Raw genomic sequence first — 23,534 nt, forward strand, 5'->3', positions numbered from 1 at the left:
GAACAACTCTACTTAGAACTCCATAGTTGTTGATCAGTTCAAATTGACTAAAATGGGGGAAAATATTCTAAGGAAAAACTTGACACACTGCAGTGCAAAGATTGGAAATATGTCGGAAAAAATAATCAGACAAAAAACTAATATCAATGGATATCCAACACAATTTCACTGGGCAGTTCAATAACCCAGAAAATCACATCCTTGCCAGAGTACATAAAATAAGACATAGAATATTGGATGAAAATAGCATGAGAAAGAAAATTAAATGAGATTTCATAGAAGAGATGACGACGAGACGGTACTAACTAGTATTGGCCTGATGCCAACAAAGTTGAAAATTAAGAACAGAGAGGTGAGTGCACGCTCTCTACCCCCAACTGCTTTTTTCACAATATGACATGACATAAAATAATGACCAACTGAGACAGACTTTGACAAAACTTTTAAGGGGATTGTGCTGACTACACCTTGGGACATGCAAAATAAGACGAGCTTGCGTGGCTGACCCCAACACTTTAATTCCCAAAGACTTTCAACCGCAGTGGGTAAAGAATGCCAAATTTGCTTTGCATTCACATTTGGAGTCAGAATTTCAACTCAATCATTTATTTAAATGATGTACCCATAGCATCCTGTGATCAGGAAACGTGAAAGACAGTGGCTCTTTTAAAGCATCTGGCTGAGGACAGGCAGAAAGCAAAAAGAAACTCCAAATTTGCCAATAAAAGGTTAAACATTTTACAAATTCAAAAGCCACAAACAAATTAACAATTTGTCATTTTTGGGACTGACAAATTAATGCTCAATTTGGGTACCAAATTAGCCAAATTAACAGCTCCATTACACAAAATATTGCAATAAGGAAGACTTAAAAATGACTGTTAAATGGAGGGCCGAAGCGAAAAAAGCATTTTACAACATAAAGCAAGGATTTGTGACAAGCGCGGTCTTCATTTTGTCAAATTGTGATAAGATTATGACTTTCAAAGGTCACTTTGTGCCTTTGTAGAAATAAGTGCATTAACTGTTTTGTTCCACCTTCTGCTAAACAATACATTTCTATCCCAATAGAAAGATGTACAACTCTTAATCCAGTAAATGTTGCCATTTCCGGGAGATGGAACAAAACATGATTGTCAAAAATTGGGAAAGAAAGAATTTATTTTTTTAAATAAAGCAGATAGGACATGAAAGACCAGCTATTACCAATAGGGAATGTTGTGTCCGTATTTGGGAAAACCGAATCAGAATATGCTGTAGCCTTTTCTGCAAAAACAGTAGAACTAACACTAACTGAGGCATGTAAAGTCATGAAAGAAAAATTTAACGATTTATACAGACAACCAATATGCATTTGCAACAGTTCATATTTTTGTGTAATACTGAAAACAAAAAATGCAGATAATTTCATCCACAGGCAATGTATGCAAAATTGTTAGTTCAATTACTAAATGAAACAACTGCCAAAAACTGTTGCTGTATCCAAATAAGTCACACAGACAAAAAATATGATTTCATTGGGAAATGCTTTGCTGATAAAATAATAAAGGAAGCTGCATTGGAAAAAAAAAACACTAAGATGTGGATACAACTACAAATCTAGAATTGAATACATTATGAAAAATTCACAGGTAACATTAATATAATACTCACAAAAAAACCCTCAAATTATGATGTTGATACAACTACAAATCCAGAATTGAATACATTATGAGAAATTCAGCAAGAGCCCAAAAATGGAATAGGATGTATGGAAAAAAAATATAAAATAAAAGAGGCAATACTACAAAACATCTATGTATGACCAAACAATAAACCAGTTGTACCAAATTAACTTGTCTAAATTGAGCCATGAGCTAACGCATGTCTCAACAGGAAGGATAATGGGAGGACAGGTAACATTAATATTTTACTCACAAAAATAATAATTAAACGTTAAAATATTCTCAAAATTGTCCACATGAACCTTATTGAATTAAACCAAAGTGAGATTTAGTAATCAAAATGTACGTTGATCACACATTTGCTGCAATGAAGAGAATGCTTCTGCTTGCAAAGAACGCTTTGCTCAGCACATATGTAGTTATCGTAGATATTTGTCGGTTTACATATCGTAACTTTCCAACAACATACAGATACATAGTCACACAAACACGTTTTTGCTCGCCCCCACTCTTTAGATTTGTCAACATTGATAGGGACCTCCTAAATCTAATAAAAAGAGAGGTTTCAAGGAAGACGGGTTTAGAACATTCAAGAATTGTAACTGACTCTTCTTCGTTCTCTTTGAGCGCAAGCAACAGAAAACAGATCTCTCCTTATTACTTGGTATTTAATAAATGTCAAATTGAATTTACCTGACACAATATGAAAAAAAAAAGTATTGCTTGGTCATAATAGATGCATTCTCAAAATGGATAGAATTTTTTCCAACAGAGCATCCTGACTTATCGATATCTGCAGGACACCACATTGGAGGGACAGCTAAAGTTGGATGTTTTGAAGACAAGGTTAGAGAGCAGAATTCGATGGTTTGGACATGTTCAGAGGCAAGAGAGTTGAGTATGTTGGTAGAGGGGTGCTGAGGATGGAGCTGCCAGGCAAAAGAGGGAGAGGAAGACCAAAGAAAAGGTTGATGGATGTTGTGAGGGAGGACATGATATGCATGAGATAGGCTTATATGGAAAAAGATGAGACGCTATGGTGACCCCTAACGGGACACACCTAAAGAAAAACATCTTTGTGACTTGGTCATTCAATTTCATCATTGGTCATTCTTTATAATAATAATAATAAAGAAAGTTGCTTGCGAGATGCTGGCTGCTTGAAAAGTACATCTTGGGATAAAAAAAAAGTCTGGGCACCCTTGCTGTAGCCTATCCCAGTTGACTGAGTGAGAAGCTGGGTAGACCCTAAACTAGTCGCCACCTAATTACAAGACAGAACCATTTGGGATCACCTTCGGGCAGTTTAGTTTAACCTACTATATTGTTTTGGAATGCACGAGGAAACCAGTACCTGAAAAAAATACACATGGCCTGATTTGAACCCAGGCCCTCAAAACTCATGCAAATGTCCCTCCCTACAATATTTTAGAGATTATCCAAATGCCCACTAAATCTGAGCAAAGTTCATTCCAGTAAGATATATAGGGCCTACAGTATATATATATATATATATATATATATATATTTTTTTTTTTTTTTTTTTTTTTTCCAAAACCAGGGAAAAAATGATCACACAAGCATTTTTATTGAGATCTGAATAAAAAAAGTTTACTGAAAATTTCAGTCACATGAAAATTGTACAAAACTAGAAACGTTTGTAAAAAAAAAAAAATTATGCAACTAACAGACCCCATAATGCACAGTATGACACGACACGTTTTAAGGATGAGTAGATATTGAACAGCTATAAACAAACAGAACTGTCATCTTCACCAAAACCGGGAATAAATGACAATATTTTTGACTTTCTGCGGAGCTCACAAGTCTACAGTAGATGTATAAATGTTTGTAACCATGAGGTTTTTAAAGTTTATCTGTAGAGATGAGAATATTGAACTCCCTTGATCAAGAGAACTTTTATCAGTCCAACAAGAGTCTCATGTTGTAACTCAATGGGCTGTTGCTATGATTGTTATCATAGCATTAAAACTGATAGATCATCACTATGATCACAAAGATAGTTTGCTTCTGCTATTTGGACGTATTTACTAGTTACACTAGGGCAGCTAATCCAAGATGTACAATTATAATGGAGCCAGGTTCACACCGACCAGTTAAGTCAGTGGATGTTACATTTGGCCATGTGCTCCAAGACATCTTTTCTATCCATAGGAAAGAAGATTTGGATGAAATCTTGTGCTTTTTTTTTTTTTTTTTTAGCATTTGCATGTTTGAAGCAAACGGACAAAAAGGTAACAATCCATTCAATAAATTCAGTTTCTACTGGGGTCTTTGAGATGACCTCACAGGGGCTGACCCATTGCATTTCATCCTTTCCGACAATGGGAATTGTCCTCAGTTTTCCACCTCCTCCTCCTCCACCTCGTTCTCTGCTCCAGGGTCTTCCTCTATGCACTCATCCTCCTCTTCCTCTTCCCTGCTCTTATCATTTTCAGATCCAGTCTTCTTTTCTTTATCTTTGCGCTTCTGTTCAGACACCACCTTCTTTCCCTTTTGGCCCTTCTTATACACTGTTAAGAAAAACAAATACCATCAATTGGGGAACTGTACCATCAAATTGAACGGACCCGTCTATACCACACTTGTTCCTCATAGTGATCGAGAAAAGCTGATTCAAGGATGAGTGCAACATAAAGTCTGCTGTGATATAAGCGTCAGATCTTATTGTTATGGCATTATTATATCATGTTAGTTTGTTAATTCATCAAAATATTTCATAATGAGCTTTTCAAAAGAAGATGTAGGGGCTGCGTATGGTTAAGAACATCATGATTCAATATTGATTTAAATAGTCTAATATTGATTAAATAAGTAGAAATACACAAGTACATTTTGACAATTTTAAAATCTTTTTTTGAGGCCATGAAAAACAGGTATCGTCAAACATTCGAAGCAATAAAACATCTAAAAAACAAAACACTGCACTGACCATACGTGTCTACAAGTAAAAAAGTAAATATGCCAGTTGAGTATACACTGAAAAGGTAAAGTGCATGAAAAATTAGTGTTTATTCTCAGAAATTGTAATGAAAACAAAATGCGCAGAATAACTTGTGCATATGCATATAAAAAAAAATGCAGCCCTATGGGGGCACAAACCAGTGCAATCTGTAGGCCGGTCCCAAGCCCGGATAAATGCAGAGGGTTGCGTCAGGAAGGGCATCCGGCGTAAAAACTGTGCCAAACAAATATGAGCGTTCATCTAAAGAATCCCATACCGGATCGGTCGTGGCCCGGGTTAACAACGCCCGCCCCCGGCACTGCTTAACCTGCAGGGCGTCGGTGGAAATTCAGCTACTGTGGGTCGAAGACAAAGAAGAGGAGGTAACCGGATCCAGCGTCAGAAGAAAAAGAGGAATGCACAGAGCCTACAACTGAGTGTAGGGACTTTGAATGTTGGGACTATGACAGGAAAAGCACAGGAGTTGGTTGACATGATGATTAGGAGAAAGGTTGATATTCTGTGCATCCAAGAGAGCAGGTGGAAAGGTAGTAAGGCCAGAAGTTTGGGAGCAGGGTTTAAATTATTCTACCACGGAGTAGATGGGAAGATAAATGGAGTAGGGGTTATTTTAAAGGAAGAGGTGGCTAAGAATGTCTTGGAGGTGAAAAGAGTATCAGATCGAGTGATGAGACTAAAATTTGAAATTGAGGGTGTTATGTATAATGTGGTTAGCGGCTATGCACCACAGGTAGGATGTGACCTAGAGTTGAAAGAGAAATTCTGGAAGGAACTAGATGAAGTAGTTCTGAGCATCCCAGACAGCGAGAGAGTTGTGATTGGTGCAGATTGTAATGGACATATTGGTAAAGAAAACAGGGGCGATGAAGAAGTGATGGGTAAGTATGGCATCCAGGAAAGGAACTTTGAAGGGCAGATGGTGGTGGACTTTGCAAAAAGGATGGAGATGGCTGTAGTGAACACTTATTTCCAGAAGAGGGAGGAACATATAGTGACCTACAAGAGCGGAGGTAGAACCACGCAGGTAGATTATATTTTGTGCAGACGATGTAATCTGAAGGAGGTTACTGACTGTAAAGTAGTGGTAGGGAAGAGTGTAGCTCGACAGCATAGGATGGTAGTATGTAGGATGATTCTGGTGGTGGGTAGGAAGATTAAGAAGACAAAGGTAGAGCAGAGAACCATGTGGTGGAACCTGAGAAAGGAAGAATGTTGTGCGGCCTTCCGGAAAGAGGTGAGACAGGCTCTCGATGGACAACCGAAGCTCCCGGAAGACTGGACGTCGACAGCCAAGGTGATCAGAGAGACAGGCAGGAGAATACTTGGTGTGTCATCTAGTAGGAAAGGGGAGAAGGAGACTTGGTGGTGGAACCCCAAAATACAGGGAATCATACAAGGAAAGAGACTAGCGAAGAAGAACTAGGATACTGAGAGGACTGAGGAGAGGCGAAAGGAGTACATCGAGATGCGACGTAGGGTGAAGGTAGAGGTGGCAAAGGCTAAACAAGAGGCATATGAAGACATGTACACCAGGTTGGACACGAAAGAAGGAGAAAAGGATCTCTACAGGTTGGCCAGACAGAGGGATAGAGATGGGAAGGATGTGCAGAAGGTCAGGGTGATTAAGGATAGAGATGGAAATGTGTTGACTGGTGCCGGTAGTGTGCTAAATAGATGGAAAGAATACTTTGAGAAGTTGATGAATGAAGAAAATGAGAGAGAAGGAAGAGTTGAAGAGGCAAGAGTGAAGGACTAGGAAGTGGAAATGATTACTAAGGGGGAAGTCAGAAAGGCACTACAAAGGATGAAAAATGGAAAGGCAGTTGGTCCTGATGACATACCGGTAGAGGTATGGAAGCAATTTGGAGAGATGGCTGTGGAGTTTTTGACCAACTTATTCAACAGAATACTAGCGGGCGAAAAGATCCCTGAAGAATGGAGGAAAAGTGTTCCATTTCCCATTTTTAAGAACAAAGAGGATGTTCAGAGCTGTGGGAACTATAGAGGAATAAAGTTGATGAGGCACACAATGAAGTTATGGGAAAGAGTAGTGGAGGTTTGACTCAGGACAGAAGTAAGTATCTGCGAGCAACAGTGTGGTTTCATGCCTAGAAAGAGTACCAGAGATGCATTATTTGCCTTGAGGATGCTCGTGGAAAAGTACAGAGAAGGTCAGAAGGAGCTACATTGTGTCTTTGTGGATCTAGAGAAAGCCTATGACAGAGTACCAAGAGAGGAACTGTGGTACTGCATGCGTAAGTCTGGTGTGGCAGAGAAGTATGTTAAAATAGTACAGGACATGTATGATGGCAGCAGAACAATGGTGAGGTGTGCCTTAGGTGTGACAGAGGAATTTAAGGTGGAGGTGGGACTGCATCAGGGATCAGCTCTGAGCCCCTTCCTGTTTGCAGTGGTAATGGATAGGCTGACAGATGAGGTTAGACTGGAATCCCCTTGGACCATGATGTTCGCAGATGATATTGTCATATGCAGTGAAAGCAGGGAGCATGCAGAGGAACAATTGGAAAGATGGAGACATGCACTGGAAAGGAGAGGAATGAAGATTAGCCGGAGTAAAACAGAATATATGTGCGTGAATGAGAAAAGTGGAGGGGGAAGAGTGAGGCTACAGGGCGAAGAGATGGCGAGGGTGGACGACTTCAAATACTTGGGGTCAACAATACAGAGCAATGGAGAGTGTGGTCAGGAAGTGAAGAAACGGGTCCAAGCAGGTTGGAACAGCTGGCGAAAGGTGTCTGGTGTGTTATGTGACAGAAGACTGTCTGCAAGGATGAAGGGCAAAGTTTACAAAACAGTGGTGAGGCCGGCCATGATGTACGGGTTAGAGACGGTGGCACTGAAGAAACAACAGGAAGCTGAACTGGAGGTGGCAGAAATGAAGATGTTGAGGTTCTCGCTCGGAGTGACCAGGTTGGATAGGATTAGAAATGAGCTCATTAGAGGGACAGCCAACGCTGGATGTTTTGGAGACAAGATTCGAGAGAGCAGACTTCGATGGTTTGGACATGTTCAGAGGCGAGAGAGTGAGTATATTGGTGGTAGGGTGCTGAGGATGGAGCTGCCAGGCAAAAGAGCGAGAGGAAGACCAAAGAGAAGGTTTATGGATGTGGTGAGGGAAGACATGAGGGCAGTTGGGGTTAGAGAGGAAGATCCAGGAGATAGGCTAAGATGGCAAAAGTTGACACGCTGTGGCGACCCCTAACGGGACAAGCCGAAAGGAAAAGAAGAAGATGTAGTTTAAAAAAATGTGACAGTTTTGTGTTGAAAAGGAAACTGTACACTTATTTTTCAGACTGTAAGTCGCTCTACAGTTTAAGTTGCACCAGCCACAAAAAAGGATAATGAAGAAGAAAAAATAAGTCATACTAGAGTTACAAGTCACTTATAACGCCACTTAAAATAAAAATAGAAGAGAAAACAAGCTGAATATGAACTGAGAATGTCCCCGGTATGTCAATGTAACATAGTTATACAGATAACTATAGCATGAAGAACATGCTAACAAGCTAACCAAACGATCAGTCTCAGTCCAAATCAATAAATCCAATGAAATCTTCATCCTCAGTGTCACTTCTAATTAACTCCGCCAACTCCACAGGTAGACGACGCGCCGCTTCCGTTTCTGCATCGCTTTCAGACTCATTGTCACAGTTGCAGTTACAACTAGCCTATTCCAACCTTTCAGAATCCCAATAGGATGTTTTTTGTTGTCATTGAAGCTCATACTTTGTCGATCCATCCAATGACTTACTGGAAAGTTGCATGGCACATTCACCCGGTTGCCACGTAGTTGTGCTCTCCATCAATCATCCACTACTCCCACAGGTTACGAGAGACGGCCTAAAGTTCCAATTCAAAGAGATATCAAATGGCTGGACTATTTTGGTTAAGCCTCCAGGGATGATGGCAGATATGGAGTTGATAATTTATTTTTGAACTGCAGCGTGATGTGCGCTCGCATGCCAGCCATCACAAGCAGAATTATTCATGCTCTCAAGAAGCACTTAGTATATCTGCATATGTCACTACTTGCATCTCGTAATCTGCAGAATATGATTCTCTCTTCAATGCCATTTTTATTCAGTCCTTCTCAGCCTATTTTTTGTTTTCATGTACTGTAGTGTTCCTTTGTAAATAGAAATGTTTACTTCGAGGAGGCGTTTCAAAATCTGAATTTTTCGCTACTAGACGTTTGTAAGTAGAAGTAAAGCGAATATTATATCTGAACACCCAGCTATATTGCAAGTTCTCCCACTTAAAAATCATGGAGGGGTTTGAAATTTTCATTGTAGGTGCAAGTCTGTTGTGAGAGAGATAATCGAAAAACAAAAATCCAGAAATCACAATGTATGATTTATTAGTGACTTCAACTTCAATGTCTATACGAAAAAAATAAATATAAGCGGAGAACGCGTCACCCATGCGCAAAGTTGCAGAAGTGTCATTCTACGATATCCAAGTGGTCACCATATTGGCTGCGTCCTTCGTCCGTGACGTCACCCGGACATTAGCAAATGAAAACTAACAGTGCACCCAAACTATGGCAGACAAACTGTCCCTGTCTGACACGGAAGCTCTTTTCGAAAAGGAGAACAACACACAACCGAGTGAAGTTACTGGGGCAATATTACACTCGTTTCGAGCCATATTCAGATGATATGCGATCACAGCTGAGGAGATGAGCCGGTGTGGCTTATGACCGAGCCGAGCCAGCGTGATTTAGGGGGGTGTTCACAGACGCCGCAGTACTGAGCAACAGTAAGCGCGCACGCTTCCTGTGTTCTTCAGAGGCGTCCCTAAAGCCCGACGCGCAGCCTTCGCAGAAGCAGTGACGGCCAATCGCGGCGCCTCAGCCGGTGTGGCATATAAGGAGGAGGTGGAGTCGAACCATGCTGGGGTATGTTCAAAGCCACCGCAGCACTTGTTGAACACCGTCGAGCCGGGGCGCATTACTGCCTACCTGTTATTTGGAACCCACGAAGCTCTCGTCCTCTGTACCCGTGCAATCCATTTTTCACAAGGAACCGGGTCTCTTGCAAACTTATGAAGGCTAAATCCATTCTCCCGAGTTTTCAAGCAATGTCCAGCAATGCAATGAGCCGGGATTTTGGCTAACACGAAGGAACAACGAGCTATCTTCCCAGAGGTAAATCTAATGAAAACAAACGAGTCCACTAGGGGGCGCCTCTGTCCTGTACGTCACTTCCTGCTTCTTCTCGAAAACAAATCCCTCGAGAGGATCTTCATGGCGGTAGTTACAAAAAGCTGTATACGTCAAAATCATGTTTTGTGGTGAAAAAACATGGGACCATATTGGCTGTGGGTTTTTCATGAATAATATACCAAAATTCATCCATTTCATGACACTTGACCTTTAAGTAATTCTGACAATGGATTTCCTCTATTTCCCCACGAAAAATAAGGGGACGCCACGATTGAAAAATCATAAAACGTCCTCTTGAAAGATCACATTTTCATCTCAACGAATAAAAGAACATGCGAGCATTTCTCTCCCAAAGAGTCAAGGTTTTGGTCACACATTTCTAATTGATTTCCACTGCTTTCTGGACAAATACATTTGGGCCAATTTGCGACAAAACGTAGCATAAAGTCCTTAATCCTAATCCAATTCTTAAAAACGAGGGCTCATTTTATTTGTGTTTCTATATTTAATCCAATGTTTATTTGATCTACAGATGGTTTGGAAATTTTAAAAACATACCTACGATATTTCTCCATGTCTGGGTTCTGTGTAGGGGAATGCACAGTGCCTTGTGAAAATATTCCACCCCCTTGAATTTTTTTTCTTTTCGTCACATTTCAGGTTTCAAACATGAAGACATAAAATTTCCATTTTTTGTCAAGAATCAACAAGTGGGACATAATCGTGAAGTGGAACGAAATTTATTGTATATTTTATACTTTTTAACAAATAAAAACCTGATAAGTGGGGTGTGCATTATTTGGCCCCTATACTTTCCGTGCAGCAAACTCACTCCAGAGGTTCAGTGAGGATCTCTGAATGATCTAACGTTGACTGATGATAAATAGAACCCAACTGTATCTAATCAAGTCTCCGTATAAAGGCACCTGCTCAGTGATAGTCTCAGGGTTCTGTTTAAAGTGCAGAGAGAATCATGAAGATCAAGGAACACAACAGCCAGGTCCGAGATATGGTTGTGGAGACGTTTAAAGTGGGATTTGGATACAAAAAGATTTCCCAAGTTTCAAACATCTCAAGGAACACTGTGCAAGCAACTTTACTGAAATGGAAGAAGTATCAGACCATTGCAAATCTAAGAAGACCCGGCTGTCCCTCTAAAATTTCACCTTGAACTAGGAGAAGACTGATCAGACATGCAGCCAAGAGGCCAATGATCACTCTGTATGAACTGCAGGGATCTACAGCTGACGTGGGAGAGTATGTCCATAGGACAACAATCATACACTACACTAGTCGTACACTGCACAAATCTGGTCCTTATGGAAGAGTAGTAAGAAGAAAGCCATTTGTCAAAGATACCCATAAAAAGTCTTGTTTAAAGTTTGTCACAAGCCACCTGGGAGACAGACCAAACATGTGGAAGAAGGTGCTCCGGTCAAATGAAACAAAAATCACACTTTTTGGCCACAATGGAAAAATGTGTTTGAAGTAAAAGAAACACAACTCATCACCCTGAACACACCATCCCCACTGTCAAAAATGATGGAGGCAGCCTCGTGGTTTGGGCCCGCTTTTCTTCAGCAGGGACAGGGAAGATGGTTAGAATTGATGGGAAGATAAACGACCATTCTGGAAGAAAACCTGTTGGGAGTCAGCAAAAGACCCTAACCCTATGATTTGTTTAACGATTTATTTTTGTGATACAGCTGCAAATGAGAATTTGAACACCTGAAAAAAACAATGTTAATATTTGGTACACACTGCAGGAGGGATTTTGGCCCACTCCACCACACAGATCTTCTCTAGATCAGACAGGTTTCTGGGCTGTTGCTGAGAAACACGCAGTTTCAGCTCCCTCCAAAGATTTTTTATTGGGTTTAGGTCTACAAGACTGGTTAGGCCACACCAGAACCTTGATGTTTCTTACGGAGCCACTTCTTGGTTTTCCTGCCTGTGTGCTTCAGGTCATTGTCATGTTGAAAGACCCAGCCACCACCAATCTTCAATGCTCTGACTGAGGGAAAGAGGTTGTTCCCCAAAACCTCACAATACACGGCCGCGGTCATCCTCTCCTTAATACAGTGCAGTCGTCCTGTCCCATGTGCAGAAAAACACCCCAAAAGCATGATGCTATCACCCCCATGCTTCACAGTAGGGATGGTGTTCTTGGGATAGAACTCATCATTTGTCTTCCTCCAAACACGGTGAGTGGAATTATGACCAAAAAGGTCCATTTTGGTCTTACCTGACCACAAAACTTTCTCTCATAACTCCTCTGTATCGTACAAATGGTCATTGGTAAACTTGAGACGGGCCCTGACATGTGCTGGTTTAAGCATGGGAACCTTCCGTGCCATGCATGATTTCAAACCATGACGTCTTAGTGTATTACCAACAGTCCCAGCTCTTTTCAGTTCATTGACCAAGTCCTGTTGTGTAGTCCTGGGCTGATTACTCACCTTTCTAAGGACCATTGAGACCCCACGAGGTGATATCTTGCATGGGGCTCCACTCTGATTGAGATTGACATCCTGTTTAGCTTCTTCCATTTTCTAATGATTGCTCCCACTGTTGGACCTTTTTTCCACCAAGCTGCTTGGCAATTTCTCCGTAGCCCTTTCCAGCCATGTGGAGTTGTACAATTTTGTCTCTGGTGTCTTTGGACAGCTCTTTGGTCTTGGCCACATTACAACATTGAGTCTTACTGGTTGTATGGGGTGGACAGTTGTCTTTATGCAGCTAACGACCTGACACAGGTGCACCTGATTCAGGATAATACATGGAGTGGAGGTCAGAATTATAGCTCGACAGGAGTTCAAATACTTATTGGCAGCTGTATCACACAAATCATAAAAAAAAACATACACTGCGATTTCTGGATATTTTTTTTAGATTTCTTACAGTGGACATGCACCTACGATGAAAATTTCAGACCCTTCCATGATTTCTTAGTGGGAGAACTTGCAATAAAGCAGGGTGTTCAAATACTTGTTTTCTTCACTGTATCTTCCAACAGGACAATGATCCAAAACATAAAGCCAAATCTACAATGGAATGGGTCACAAACATATCCAGGTGTTAGAATGGCCAAGTCAAAGTCCAGACCTGAATCCAATCCAGAATGTGTGGACAGAGCTGAAGACTGCTGTTCACAAACACTCTCCATCCAACCTCACTGATCTTGAGCTGTTTTGCAAGGAAGAATGGGCAAGAATTTTAGTCTCTCGATGTGCATAACTGATAGACATACCCCAAGCTACTTGCACCTGTAATTGCAGCAAATGGTGGCACTCCAAAGTATTAATGCATCGTGCCGAATAATATTGCACGCCCCAATTTTCAGGTTTTTATAAACCAACAAATTCCATCCCACTTCACGATTGTGTCCCACTTGTTGATTTTTGATTAAAAAAAATGTACATTTTATATCTTTGTGTTTGAAGCCTGTAATGTAGGAAAAGGTTGAAAAGTTCAAGGGGGCCAAATACTTTCACAAGGAACTGTAGTCCACAGAGGATTTGTCACCAATTGACCCCTGCGTGGATATTGCGGACTCCGCGTCACTGACAAATCAGAGGCCAGAGATCTGCATAAACCAAAGCCCGTTTTTGCTCCCACCATTTTCTCAGACAACATTGCCTGGTCCAGTATAGGTTTAGTTAGCGTTTTATCGCGTATATGGGTTATTTAACAAAAAATATGGTTAAGAGGTGTAGTCACAGAATTTGTAATAGTGACGACAGGTATCCTGAAAGGCTAGTTGGTGGAGTTCGATTCGTACCCTTTCCAAAACCGAAGACCCAGTACGAAAAATGCCTTCGATGGATCAAACTTTGTGGAAGACCGCATCATCAACTAAATCCATCTAATATCAACCGGAACACATATGTTTGCACGAAGGTATGCCTTATATTTGATTTTCAATACATGTCTCGTATAAATGAATTTGAAGTTCTTCGCTAGCATAACACCGCTACGTGTGAACGATTGACACACTTATTCTTTGTTGAGCGATATTTAGCGATGATTGGACTGCACAAACGTATTGATTTCTTGCTGGCTCGCGGCCGAAGCTTAACCAGACTGCGTTTTCACGAAGATATGCCCTAAATTTGATTTTGATATGGATTGATGAATAGATATTTTTACCCACCACTAAAAGGTTGACATTCACCTTCGTGAAATTACACATCTGTCAGTACATATTTTTAACATTGTACTTGGTAGTTGCTACAGCGCAAATTCAAAAAACAATGTTCATGTCAGAAACATTACTTAAGATTAAAAAAAAGTTGATCAAGCAAAGCTTTTCCCACAAATCAAAACTATTCATAAGACAAAATGGGAATTTTTCCATTACGAGTTACTGACTTTCCAGAGCTTCTCTGAGAGGTTCCATGAATCGCTCAAACTCCATCTCCTCCATTGCAGCTAAGACGTCACCTGCATTCAGAGTTTTTCGCCTGGCTTTCATGGCAAAGTTGTTTGCACTGTAACAAAAACATTCATAATTTTTTTTTTTTTTTTAACGTGGCTGTAAGGAACTTTAATTTTTTTTCTCTCAGGCTATTTTCACACTGCACGTCAATTCAGATGTTTTTTTTTTGTCGTATTTGATCTTTTCATGTTATTATGCACAGTACAATTCCAATTTTTTTCCAGACACGATACAGGGTTTACATCTGAGGCTAGTGCAGTATGGATGCTCACGGGAAAACGGAAACAGCAGACAAAAAAGATGATGATAGTGGTGAAAATAAGATGATAAGAAGCTTTAGAACTAATCAAGATAAGAAAATGTTGGTTCTGGTTGCATAAAATCCTTGAAATAACCAGAAATGCATCATCACAAGACCTATGCAAGGAGCTATAATTACTTGCGTCAAGATAATGACTGTTATCCGCATGTGCAGTGTAACACCCTGCTATGTGGGCATGTGTGGGATGACGCAGACATGTTCAGTCCACAGCAGAAGTTGCATTTGTTTTTGTAATGAGAATTACTACATTAAAAAAAAAAAACCCCCAGGGTTGAAGATGAGCCACACTGAACGGCTGCGATGAGCCGCGAAGGCTCATCTCCACCGCGGAAGTGGATTGGACAGGGAAGTGGTTTGGCCGTGATCGCATATCATCTGAATATGGATCGAAACAATAGTGTAATATTGCCCCGGTAACTTCACTCGGTTGTGTGGTGTTCTTCTTTTCGAAATAGAGCTTCCGTGTTAGAAGGGGCGTGTTCGTCTCCCATAGTAGGGTGCACCGCGTGTTTTCATTGGCGAATGTCCGGGTGACGTCACTGACAGAGGGTGCACCCAATATGGCGACCACTTGGATGTCGTAGAATGACCCTTCTGCAACTCTGTGCATGGATGATGCGCTCTCCGCTCACATTTATTTTTTCGTATAGACATTGAAGTGAATAATGTTTTAGGTATTTTTCATTACAAAATCTATTTTAGAATCTTCATAGGGATGACACTTGACCTTTAAAATTAAAAGGTGGGCACAACATCTGTCAGAATCCCATCAGGAGTTTCAACTCACAACTCTGACAGAACTGCTCATGTTCCAAGTGGTTGGGGCAGTGGCCCATGGTCCGCGCCGCCATTCTTGAGGCGGCTGACTGGTGCTGTGGTCATAATGTGGTCGGTGACTGTTGTGGCGGCAATCCTTGAATCCGTTGGAAGACACTTACGGTGAGGGATACCCTCAAGCTAAGGCATGAGTCCTCTAGGGCCGTTTTGTTCTGTGGTACTCATGAGGCAGCTGATGGGTACTGGCTGGACAAGCGGAATGCAGCGCTGGTGGTCAATGAAACAAAAACCTGGGCATGGGAGGAGTTCAGTGAGCCCACAGAGAAAGACTTTTGGAAGGCTTTGAGGAAATTCTGACCAGCCATCTGACATATCTCAGGAGGGGGAAGCAGTGCAACATCAACACTTGTATCGTGGGAATAGGGGACTTCTTGATCTCGACTGAGGACATTATGAGTCAGTGGGGAGAATACTTTGAAAACCTTAATTCCGCTGTCACAGCTTCCCAACAGGAAGCAGTCGGCTCTCCTATCTCTGGGCTGAGGTCAGAGAGTTGGTTAAACAGCTCCTCAGTAACAACGCCCAGGAGCTGGATGAGATTCTCCCAGAGTCCCCAAAGGCTCTCGATGTTGTGTGGCTATTCTGGTTGACATACCTCTGCAACATTGCTTGGACATTGGGGGCAGTGCTTCTTGTCTGGCAGACTGGGGTGGTGATCCTTCTTTTTAAGAAGGGGTACGGGTGCGTGTGTTCCAACTTCAGGGGGATTACACTCCTCCCCACCCTCCCAATAAGGTCTATTTAAGGGTGCTTGAGAGGAGTGTCAAATTCAGATTCAAGAGGAGCAGTGTGGTTTACGTCCTGGTCGTGGAACAGTTAACCAGCTCTACATCTTTAGTAGGGTCCACTGGGGTGCATGAGACTTTGCCCAACCAGTCAACGTGTTTTGAGGACGGCGTTCGATCGTCTCCCTCGAGGAGTTATGTGGAGGTTGCTTCAGGAGTATGTCGCTCCGAAACCCTAATACGGGCTGGTGCCTGTAAGACCAGGGTCAGAGTTTGTTCCACGTTGCCGATAGCAAGTCGGTCATTTCTAGAGAGGGTTGGTCCACCAAGGCAGCCCTCTGTCATCGATTCGCTTCAGAACGTTCATGGACAGAATTTCAGAGAGGGTCAGGTTTGGTGGCCGCTGTAATGAAACTCTGGATTTTACCGATGATGTGGTTCTATTTGCTTCATCAAGCCATGATTCCCCAACTCTCACTGAAGCTGTTTGCAGCAGTCTATGAAAAAAACAGGGATGAAAATCTGCACTTCCAAATCTGCGACCATGGTCTTCTGTCAGAAAAGGGTGGCAGCATCGGCGTGATGTGGACTTTATATCGGTCTGTTGTGGTAAAGCATGAGTTCAGCTAAAAGATTTACATTCCCACCCTAACCTACGGTCAGGAGCTGTGGGTCATGACCGAAAGAACAAGATTTTGGATAAAAGCAGCTGAAATGATGTTTCCCCCGGAGCGTGTCCAGGCTCTCCCTCGCAAATATGGTCACGATGTCTCTCAGCTGGCCTGGGAACACCTCAGGAACCCCCCAGAAAACCTGGATGAAGTGGCCGGGGAGAGGGAGGTCTGAATGTCCCTGCTTGGGCTGCTGCTACCGTGACCCAATCTCTGACAAGCAGTGGAAAACGGATGGATGGATATGCACTTATAATAGATGTTCAAGCAAAATAAAAGATGGGTGTTTTCTCGCAACACATTATCATCAATCTAATTTGCATTTGTGAAAGAGTTGTCTGTCGTCTTACCAAGATGTTGCATACAATACAAATACACTGGCAGCTTGGGATATTGCTCTCCGTGCTTCTTTTGAAACATTCACCCCATCTGGGAGCTGGTGGAAACAAATGATGCAGAGGAGTCATCTCCAAGCAACAAACATTCACGAATATACAAATTGGCATATAATATTTATTGACACACGAACCACAAAATCTTCCTAACAAACCGTGGCAGGAGGTCAAAAGTTGTCAGAATGTTCATCTGTATACTTGAGTCATAGGCAATGAGGATGGAAAAAAATTTAGTACTGTGTAATTTATCTAACAAGTCAACAATGGCTGAGTTCTGAATCACTCTGTCCCTTATATGGTGGGATATATGGTGTGCAAAACTGGCAGTTCAAAGATGTAGTCAACTGTAGTTTACCCCCTGTATAACGCCTTCAATGCCTCCCAAAAGGCATCTTTAAATTATTGGAACGACGATGGTCTGTATAAAATTAAATATTCGCTGATACAGAATTTTTTTTTTTAATTTCTGGGGTAGTCTTGTTTAATTTTCAGCAGGAGGCATTCACGATTTATGGCATTAAATTATCTTTAATATTAGTAGAGTAACACATGGATCACATTCAACTTACAATGTAATATTGTTTGTTCGGTATTTATTATGGGGAGTTAAACCAGCTGACATTAATCGGCGCGATGTAGCAATGCAACAGCAAAAACTTGTTAAATGGCGCCTGAGTCTTTTTCATTTGACTGATCAGCAAACGAAATGGTCAACTACTGTATACGCGTCTTAATCGAAACCAATCAATACGAGCTAATGGTTTTAGTTTGTGTGTGTAATTAGACTACTGTATTTAAATACTTTTACACTCACCGCCTCCTTGATAATGCGACTGATAACCGCGTTTGGAAGGTTGAGATCTTCTGGCCTCTCTGCCATTTCTTCGCAGTATTCGTTTAGGAGTCCGTGCGGCGATAACCACGCCAGCAAACTGACTTGCTATCAGAAGAAGCTCAGCTAGCTTAAAAGTTATTAGCACGGATACTTGTACCGTGGTATTTTTCACACTTAAGAGGTCAATTCAGTGACTGTTTGTTTGGAGAATCACGTTGGGAAAACCGATTCCACTTGTTTCAAACCGATTAATTTTGCGACGTTTCCCGCGAACATTCCCGTGAACTTTCAACCCTGACCCCGAGCGCATACGTGACGTCACTAGCGTGTGTCTTTTCTTGTGGTGCGGACGTAATGCCATAATGGCATTTTTCGTCTTTCTCTTCTTGTGGTACATAATCGTCAATCTATTGAGTCACACTCGTCATAACAAAAAGATGTTTTAGCACTAGTTTATGCAGTCAGCTGAGGAAGGAAAAAGAATTGTTCATTATGAAGTCCAAGAAAGTCATTAAATTTACTGAAGCGCAATAATCAGGGTAATGTAAAATCTCTATATTTCATGCAAATAAAATAAGCTCCATTTAAAATTCATTTCAAACTGATCAATAATAAAGTGTGTATATATCGGGAAAATAGAAATACATGCTTTTTCAAGGCAGTTTCCCTGGCAGCTAGATTTCTTGCTAACGGAGCAGCATGATGCAGCCAACAGAGCGTAAATAGCGCAGTTGTCGAGACCATGGATCGAGTTTCTACACTCACCATGTTCAAGGTGTTGTATCTTTGTTTTTGAGCTTTGTTCTCTTGACACAAACTTGACTCACTAATCACTAGTTTCACAAATCAATCTCCTTTAAGGTTTTAATTTAATTAAATTCTGTAGATTAGTGTACTACTTCTTTTCCTTTCAGCTTGTCCCGTTAGGGGTCGCCACAGCGTGTCATCTTTTTCTATCTTAGCCTATCTTCTGCATCTTCCTCTCTAACCCCAACTGCCCTCATGTCTTCACTCACCACACCCATAAACCTTCTCTTTGGTCTTCCTCTCGCTCTTTTGCCTGGAAGCTCCATCCTCAGCACCCTTCCACCAATATACTCACTCTCTCGCCTCTGAACATGTCCAAACCATCGAAGTCTGCTCTCTCGAATCCTCTCTCCAAAACATCCAACTTTGGCTGTCCCTCTATAATGAGCTCATTTCAAGCGAGAACCTCAACATCTTCATTTCTGCTACCTCCAGTTCTGGTTCCTGTTGTTTCTTCAGTGCCACCGTTTCTAATCCGAACATCATGTCACCACTGTTTTGTGAACTTTGCCCTTCATCCTAGCAGAGACTCTTCTGTCACATAACACACTAGACACCTTCCACCAACTGTTCCAACCTGCTTGGACTAGTTTCTTCACTTCCTTACCACACTCACTCTTGCTCTGGATTGTTGACCCTAAATATTTGAAGTTCTCCACCCTCGCTATCTCTTCTCCCCGTAGCCTTACTCTTCCCCCTCCACCTTTCTCATTCCCTTAGGGCTGCATTTAGATTAGTGTACTAAATATAATTATTCATGTAATAATTTTCATGATTACTATTACTTTTGTTATTCATTATAACCAGGATGTATACCACTTATTGTAGTTCGCACTTTTCATGATGAAAGCACTCCGACCGATAGATACTATTCCGTTAGTTGGTATTAAAGGGGAGACAGAGAAAACACACTAAAGTTGTTATTTTTTCAAGTGTCATAGTAATATAACTATTTAATTTAGTAGTGTAACTATTTTGTTGACATTCTCCAAGTAAAACAACTGCAGTAATTACATTTGATTACTTTTCATCAACAACAACCATGAATGTTTCTTCTAAAAAAAGAGGATTCAAAATATTGATCATATTGGAATTAATCACGTATTGGTTCTTTACACGTAATAAACTGATCACAAAGAATGCTGAAATGTAAAGACATAAAATTTGGGGGAAAGAAACACTTCTTGCATTATATGTGTACAGTATGTGGAAAACCACCATGGTGCCCTAATAACAAACACGTTCAATAAGACATTGTCAGATCATATGACAACCCATATAAGTGACTGTTCCATTCTGTGTTTGCAGTGCAAAGATGAAACAGTTCAAACGTCAATGTTCTTTAGTGTGTTCAAAAGTGTGTCAAATGCTTCCAAATCCCAGACAAATACATCGGACCACAAGATGACGCTTCAAAATCATATTTGGAACAATCTGTAGTTGAGACTATAGCAGCATTACACCTGACCAGAAAGAGCCAATCACAAGTATCGTCTTCAGAAGAAAGGGATATGAAATAATAATAAAACTTGGTGGCATGATGGCTCAGCTGGAAAGCGTTGGCCTCACAGTTCTGAGGTCCAGGGTTCAAATCCTAGACCTGCCTGTGTGGAGTTTGCATGTTCTCCCCATGCCTGTGTGGGTTTTCTCCAGGCACTCCGGTTTCCTCCCACATGCCAAAAACATGCCAACATTAATTGGCCACTCTAAATTGCCACTAGGTGTGATTGTGATGTGCCCTGCGATTGCCTCGCAACCAGTTTGGGGTGTGTACCCCGCCTCCTGCCCGTTGACAGCTAGGATAGGCTTCAGCACTCCCTGCAACCCTTGTGACAATAACCAGGTCAGAAAAATGGATGGATGAATAATAATAAAAATGAGCTCTTGCAATTGTTTTTCGAATGTAACTATAATTGCAAACATGGTTATTTCCAAAAGCAGTTATTATTCAGGTACTGGATACATATTTTTTCCTGTCAGGTAATGGATCATAATTACATATGTAATCTTATCATATGAGATTAGTATTATTCCCCAACACTGTGTGTAACTCCTGTTCAGTCAATCCGGGGAAATTGCTGTTTTTCACAGGCCTTTATTAGCACGTCAACAAGTTTATATGCAGACGTGCCAAGATGCTTTGATGCCTTGATGCCAAAACATGCCACATATGCTGTAAGAACTATGTACAAAAAAGTAAAAACACATTAAAATTCATATTACACAAATAAACCTTCTGACCAAACGGGGTTGTTCTTCTTGCTTCTCTCTTTCTCACCAACTCCCGTCGAATATTAGAAGCTGAAATAGTTTGTACAGTAAGTGCCCCAAAATAAGCGTCCTGACACCAACAACATTGGTGAATGAGGATCCGCTACATAAATGTGAACTAACAAAACGAAAATGTTTTCTCTCAATATCATAAATTCTTCTTTACTTAAATTCACTCTTTAATTCATATAAATAAATGAACAACAAAATGAACATAAGTATTATAACTGACACTTATGGCAGCTACACTCACACCATATCACTGGTGATTTCTCTAACTTGAAATTTTTGAGCAGTAATTTAGACTATATTCTGATATTTGTTTTGAGAAGGCAGTGAAACAGCGATACTGCATTGCTCAACTTCAAGCAAGGTACTGTCTTGTGCTAATCTTGTACTGAAGATTTTTGATTTCCTCTGAAAAGCTGACTGTTGGACAATGCTGATGCTGGTAAATTCTGACTCTTTTCTTTCTTCACGGCTTGTAGCTTCATTGGTTCTGGATAACAACCTTTAAACTCTTTGATGCATGGCACAAGCCTGGTGATGGCGTGAACCTTCTTCTTTCTTCTTCTTCTTTTCCTTTCGGCTTGTCCCGTTAGGGGTCGCCACAGCGTGTCATCTTTTGCCATCTTACTTAGCCTATCTCCTGCATCTTCCTCTCTTACCCCAACTGCCCTCATGTCTTCCCTCACCACATCCATAAACCTTCTCTTTGGTCTTCCTCTCGCTCTTTTGCCTGGGAGCTCCATCCTCAGCATCCTTCTACCAATATACTCACTCTCTCGCCTCTGAACATGTCCAAACCATCGAAGTCTGCTCTCTCGAATCTTGTCTCCAAAACATCCAGCTTTGGCTGTCCCTCGAATGAGCTCATTTCTAATCCTATCCAACCTGGTCACTCCGAGTGAGAACCTCAACATCTTCATTTCTGCCACCTCCATTTCAGCTTCCTGTTGTTTCTTCAGTGCCACCGTCTCTAATCCGTACATCATGGCCGGCCTCACCACTGTTTTGTAAACTTTGCCCTTCATCCTAGCAGACAGTCTTCTGTCACATAACACACCAGACACGTTTCGCCAGCTGTTCCAACCTGCTTGGACCCGTTTCTTCACTTCCTGACCACACTCTCCATTGCTCTGTATTGTTGACCCCAAGTATTTGAAGTCGTCCACCCTCGCTATCTCTTCTCCCTGTAGCCTCACTCTTCCCCCTCTACTTTTCTCATTCACGCACATATGTTCTGTTTTACTTTGGCTAATCTTCATTCCTCTCCTTTCCAGTGCATGTCTCCATCTTTCTAATTGTTCCTCTGCATGCTCCCTGCTTTCACTGCATATGACAATATCATCTGCTCACATCATGGTCCAAGGGGATTCCAGTCTAACCTCATCTGTCAGCCTATCCATTACCACTGCAAACCAATCTCGTGCAACTGAAAAACTTAAGGAAGCGATCAAGCAGTGAACTTTCTGTTGTTGAAGTTTTGGTCACACAAGCATTGCGTACTTCTGGGTCTGCAAAGGAAAAGTCTCCCACCTTGATATCTCCACTAGGAAGGCTCCATAGTCTTTGTGGTAATGCTTGTATTGTGGTAATGCTTGTCTCTTTCAAATCTCCTTTTTAAACGTCTGAGACGATGCTCATCACATTTCCTGTTGTTTGGCATTTTACAGTGTCCGTTTTCCTTGATTTTGATTCCCTCCTCCATTATTGAGAAGAAGCGGAGATCTTCTTGAGAGAAATGAGCATCTTCTATGCCCCTCCCATTGAAGTCAGACTCAAGAGCCTTTATCACGTCTGGCAGATTGACAACTTCCTTTACTTGTGTTGGACATATATTGAATTTCACTGGTCAGATGAGCAGCCAACTGCTTGCAGTGTATTACTTGTCTCACATCAATCTTGTGGCTGGTTCCAATTGCATCACCATAGTCAACACAGGGATTTGCACAGCCCACAATACTCCAGCCGAGGTCCGTTCTTTGTCTTTGCCGGCCACAACTTCTTTAGGTAGCAGGACTTGAGAACAATTGTAACCCAATGCCACAAGGCCAATGTCACATTCAATTAAAGGAGTAATTTCTTCAGCAAGGTGCTCCAAGTGAGGCCATGCTGTTGCTGTTTTAGGTGTAGGAATGTGACTCAGATTGCCAGGAATAAATGATAGTGTAAATTACAGGGAAAAGGAATCTTCTTTGATGAATAAAAGCCTCTGACTCGCAATCAACTGTTCTTCTGGAAGCCAGGCTGGATAGTTTCAACTGCGCAAGCTACTTCTGTGTGTCCAGAATATCAGCCTTTTCTTTCAAAACAAAAGTGGTGTCACTTCGATTGTCTAGAAGTGCATATAAGAGAACCTCATTTTCTGGATTACTTGTCGATAACCATACTGGCA

At 41.4% G+C, this 23,534-nt stretch overlaps 1 protein-coding gene across 1 annotated transcript; it reads right to left on the minus strand.

The window, feature by feature from the left end:
• Positions 1-3,834: 3,834 nt before the first annotated feature.
• pole3 (polymerase (DNA directed), epsilon 3 (p17 subunit)) lies at positions 3,835-18,370 on the minus strand. Its single transcript, XM_061815836.1, has 4 exons — positions 18,038-18,370; positions 17,179-17,264; positions 14,207-14,325; positions 3,835-4,198 (listed from the first exon to the last, which is right to left on the minus strand). The coding sequence occupies exons 1-4, from the start codon at positions 18,101-18,103 to the stop codon at positions 4,023-4,025; spliced, it is 447 nt and encodes a 148-aa protein (XP_061671820.1). The 5' UTR covers positions 18,104-18,370; the 3' UTR covers positions 3,835-4,022.
• Positions 18,371-23,534: the final 5,164 nt, after the last annotated feature.

Source organism: Syngnathoides biaculeatus, chromosome 3, assembly GCF_019802595.1.
Source record: "Syngnathoides biaculeatus isolate LvHL_M chromosome 3, ASM1980259v1, whole genome shotgun sequence".
NCBI lineage: Eukaryota > Metazoa > Chordata > Actinopteri > Syngnathiformes > Syngnathidae > Syngnathoides > Syngnathoides biaculeatus.

Bases quoted from the DNA above. Each gene is read 5' to 3' on its own strand.
- pole3 (XM_061815836.1), bottom strand. From the start codon at position 18,103: ATGGCAGAGAGGCCAGAAGATCTCAACCTTCCAAACGCGGTTATCAGT. The intron at 17,265-18,037 runs GTGAGTGTAAAA...TGTTTCCACCAG, and splicing joins GTCGCATTATCAAGGAGGCG to CTCCCAGATGGGGTGAATGT. The intron at 14,326-17,178 runs GTAAGACGACAG...TTTTTGTTACAG, and splicing joins GTATTGTATGCAACATCTTG to TGCAAACAACTTTGCCATGA.